Source organism: Tupaia chinensis, unplaced genomic scaffold (genome assembly GCF_000334495.1).
Source record: "Tupaia chinensis unplaced genomic scaffold, TupChi_1.0 Scaffold000550_1, whole genome shotgun sequence".
Taxonomy (NCBI): Eukaryota; Metazoa; Chordata; class Mammalia; order Scandentia; family Tupaiidae; genus Tupaia; species Tupaia belangeri.
Window position 1 is genome coordinate 37999 of NW_006160062.1, and position 4969 is coordinate 42967.

Here is a 4969-nt window from a genome sequence, read left to right on the forward strand (position 1 = left end):
AAGTGACTATATCGAGGTTATGTTAATCATAACCTATTGTCTTATGGTTTTTCTAATACACGAATTAAAAATTTAGGCTGTTAATTATACTCTTAGCTATTCATCTTCTTAGAGAAATGAGCACGTATGTCTACACACAAGAATTGTAAACTTACATTGTACACATATATTTGTTGCAGTTTTACTTAAGACAGCAAGAAAACCAAAAATAAATCAAATGCTCATTAATAGGTAAGTGAAAAAGCAAATTGTGGTATAGATATAGCTACCCAAAACTGCAAGTAAAAGATACCAATTACTGGGACAAGCAGGTGGCGTAATGGTTATGTCCCTGGACTCCCACATAGGTGACCACAGTTCAAGTCCAGGGCCTGGTGGCTTGAAACTCATGCCAGGTGCATGTGTATGAGTGCCCAAAATCCCAAGAGCAGAATGGAGGAGAAGGGACTGAGGAGTGGCCATCCTCCCCAGGGAGTGATTTCTCACTTTCTGTCTCTCTGTCTTTCCAGCGAGCACATGCACCCTATAACAAAAATCTCTCTCAAAAAAAAAAAAAAAAAAAAAAAAAGAAGAGACAAGCAGATCGCCTAATAGTTACATCACTCCCATGGAGTTGACCGCAGTTTGAGTCCCAGATCTGGCAGCTTAAACTCACACTGGACGCCTGTGTATGCATGCCCAAGATCTCGAGAGGAGAAGGGAGAAGGGATTGCAGTGTGGCCAATCCCCCCTCGGGGGTGATTTCTTGCTTTCAGTCTCTGTGTCTCTGTCTTTCTGGCGAGCGCATGTGCCCTGTAGCAAAATCCTTTCTTCAAAAAAAGATACCAACCACTAATGCAGGATAGAACACGATGAATTTCACAAATGTTGTGCTGCACAAATGAAGCTATGCTCAAGAAAATACATACTTGGTTCTGCTTACATGAAGTTCAAGGACAGCATAACTGATCAATGATGAAAGAAATCAGAACAGTGACTGCCTTGACATGAGACTGACGGGAAGAGGAACGAGGGAAAAGTTGGGGGTGGTGGACATGTTCTCTATCCTAATTGTGGTGGTGGATACCAGGGTGCGTACACTTGTTAAAACTCATTGTACATTTTATTGGGTCATCAGAAAAGTCATAATGCATTTTGGCATAGAGAAATATATAAAAAATATGTCCTGACACTTCTGACAGCCCAATACAATCTGTGCTTTTTATTCAGAGTATTTTCTCTGGGACAAAGTATGCTCCAACAAACCGCACAGCTATAGAATTGATAACATTTACAATAAGAGCATCACCATGAACTTCTAACAAGGCAAGCAGATCTATAAATACCGGAGCCTCCTCCTCCCATCACCAAGCAATGAATTTTCTCCATCGCTACATCCTTTATCTGAGAATGACAGATTTGTACTTTCTGAATCAGATAATGTTCACGAGAAACAGATGAAAGGAGCATTGGCAAAGTAAGTCGAAGTGCATTTTTTTGTTTTTGCTTTTACCTTGACTCATCCTCTGTAGGTTGGGGAGGGAACAGTTAGGGAGGGCTTTCCACAAGTATAAGACTTCGATGGACGCCAACACACAGAGTGCTTTGGTGGGGGTCTGTTTCCGAAATCTCTCTGCCTGCAAGCAGTTAGAATGATTAGGCCACATTAAAAAAAAAACACATTCAAATACAAAAAACACTTTGGAGACATTTAAAAGAGCACTGTTCACGTTCAATGTGAATGGCCCTCTTGAAAACTAAAAATGAAAATTTCTCTATATTTAAAAAAATCTGCTTTCCGGTTTTCGGTACTTTCGTTCTTTACTCAAGTCAACCTACCTGAAGGTCTAGGGTGTACTCTAAAACTTTTGGGGTGAAACTAGATTCATTTTGGTTGAAATCAATGGAATTTATGAAGTTTAATAACAAATAATACACAGAGGAGCTAAGACTAGACGCCTTTTAGTTATGCTTCTACTGATTTTAAAATGTTCTATTTACTCCCAGGACTCTCAATTGCATTCCACATATCTAATTTCTACTTTAAAAATTTACCAAATGCTAATTAAATTTTTAAAAACTAAATTCATAGGCAATTCAGGAGTTGATGTCATATAACTTAAAGTAACCTAGCAAAATTTTATCCTCAAAGGTGTTATTGTCCTAGACCTACCTGTTGGAAAACTTGATGTATACTTTAGCTTTTTATTTGGTCAACATGCAAAATGTCCACTCTCCTGTTTACCAGACAGTCGGCATCTCTCATGAGACTTTACCAATTTGTATTCTTCTGAAACTACCCAATTCTTTAGACAAATACTTTCCCTCTCCAGATGAGTGCATTAGCTTGGCAGGATCTGCAGTGTCTCTACTCATTTTAAAAGCAAAAACAGAAACAAAACCCCTACTTTTATTATTTGCAGCAAAAACAAGTACTTTCTATTCAGAAAGTATAGTCATGGGAGTAAATTCTCTCCACGGTGGGGAACTGCATTTTACATGGCAAGGAAGCTGCCAGCTTTGAATATGATTTCCTAAAACTTGCTCAAGATGGTGCCGGGTACAACTGTCCACCATAAATAATACATCAGATCAATATGCTCCAACATACCTTTTTCACTGAGAACTGTTCAATTTGATTATTTTTCCTTTTGAAAAGTTTCTGAACTTCTTTAAAGACAATCTGTGCCCCATCCACATCACCGGTGGCTCCCTGACAAACTGTAAGAAATCATAATTGTGTTTCTGAAGCATAAGGGAAACTGCCACTAAGAGGTACCTAGGTCAATGATATTTGAAAAATGTCACCAAACGAAACGCAGAACAAATGTGTTTAACAATTGTTACCCCAGGGCCAGCAGGTGGTATGGTGGTGAAGGTGTTGAACTCCCACCTGGTTGACTATGGTTAAAGTCCCAGACATTTAGGCTTAAAATTCATGCCGGGCATGTGTACGTGCATGCCCCAAATCCCAAGAGAAACATGGAGAAGAGAATGTGGTGTGGCCATCCCTCTGGGGAGTGATTTCTCACTTTCTCTCTTTCTTTCTATTTCTGTCTTTCTCCAGTAAATCATACGTGTCCTATGGCAAAACAAATAGACACCTATAAAAAAAAAAGGCTGTTACATCAACAACTGCACCATCCTGCTGACTGTCATCACATAGTGCTACTATGGCAGGTCTTCAAAATGTTCATGGGAAATGCATATAATAATAATAATAATAAATTATGCAAGGATTTCAAAATGTTCACACCAAAATAAACTTGCACTTTAGTTTCCTTTTCCCATGAACTTTCTGAAGCCCTTTCATATTTCCCAGATGCCTGTGTTCTGAGCTTGGGGAGATACAGGAAAGCCATGGATCTCATCCTCTTGTTGGGGGCTCAGTCTTGCACATCATAAAATCCCCAGTTACTGTCACAGCATGTAATCTTGCTTGGCGCCCATGTGCTCTGAACGTGAAATAAGAGGGAAACTAGGGAAAAACAATGAGGATCAAAGGACCGTGGAAGAGGGAGACTATCCCTGTCCTGGAAAGAAAATCATAAATTCCTCCTGTATATGCTTGCTGATCACTTGCCCCTTCAAACCACCAGCAAGGAAGTAAAAAATACACTTATTTGGGGACCAGCAGTTGGCATAATGGCTATGTCACTGGACTCCCATGTAGTCAACCACGGACCTGGTGGCTTAAACTCACGCCGGGCATGTGAGCGTGTGTGCTCAAGATCCCGAGAGGAGAATGGAGGAGAAGGGGTTGCGGTGTGGCCATCCCCCCCGGGGGGTGATTTCTTGCTTTCTGTAAAGACAATCTGTGCCCCATCCACATCACCGGTGGCTCCCTGACAAACTGTAAGAAATCATAATTGTGTTTCTGAAGCATAAGGGAAACTGCCACTAAGAGGTACCTAGGTCAATGATATTTGAAAAATGTCACCAAACGAAACGCAGAACAAATGTGTTTAACAATTGTTACCCCAGGGCCAGCAGGTGGTATGGTGGTGAAGGTGTTGAACTCCCACCTGGTTGACTATGGTTAAAGTCCCAGACATTTAGGCTTAAAATTCATGCCGGGCATGTGTACGTGCATGCCCCAAATCCCAAGAGAAACATGGAGAAGAGAATGTGGTGTGGCCATCCCTCTGGGGAGTGATTTCTCACTTTCTCTCTTTCTTTCTATTTCTGTCTTTCTCCAGTAAATCATACGTGTCCTATGGCAAAACAAATAAACACCTATAAAAAAAAAAGGCTGTTACATCAACAACTGCACCATCCTGCTGACTGTCATCACATAGTGCTACTATGGCAGGTCTTCAAAATGTTCATGGGAAATGCATATAATAATAATAATAATAAATTATGCAAGGATTTCAAAATGTTCACACCAAAATAAACTTGCACTTTAGTTTCCTTTTCCCATGAACTTTCTGAAGCCCTTTCATATTTCCCAGATGCCTGTGTTCTGAGCTTGGGGAGATACAGGAAAGCCATGGATCTCATCCTCTTGTTGGGGGCTCAGTCTTGCACATCATAAAATCCCCAGTTACTGTCACAGCATGTAATCTCGCTTGGCGCCCATGTGCTCTGAACGTGAAATAAGAGGGAAACTAGGGAAAAACAATGAGGATCAAAGGACCGTGGAAGAGGGAGACTATCCCTGTCCTGGAAAGAAAATCATAAATTCCTCCTGTATATGCTTGCTGATCACTTGCCCCTTCAAACCACCAGCAAGGAAGTAAAAAATACACTTATTTGGGGACCAGCAGTTGGCATAATGGCTATGTCACTGGACTCCCATGTAGTCAACCACGGACCTGGTGGCTTAAACTCACGCCGGGCATGTGAGCGTGTGTGCTCAAGATCCCGAGAGGAGAATGGAGGAGAAGGGGTTGCGGTGTGGCCATCCCCCCCGGGGGGTGATTTCTTGCTTTCTGTCTGTCTTTCTCATGAGTGCACGCGCCCTATAGCAAAAAAAAAAAAAAAAAAA

General features: G+C 41.2%; 1 protein-coding gene across 2 annotated transcripts in view; it reads right to left on the minus strand.

Moving 5' to 3' along the window:
- Positions 1-4969, minus strand: part of TTC39C (tetratricopeptide repeat domain 39C) — a 126717-nt gene that overhangs the window by 13754 nt on the left and 107994 nt on the right. For both annotated transcript variants that reach the window (XM_006157653.3, XM_014591292.2), the window contains 2 exons: positions 2591-2700; positions 1493-1616 (listed from right to left, as the gene is read on the minus strand). In XM_006157653.3, coding sequence (XP_006157715.1) covers positions 1493-1616; positions 2591-2700 — 234 coding nt within the window. The remainder of the gene's footprint in view (positions 1-1492; positions 1617-2590; positions 2701-4969) is intronic.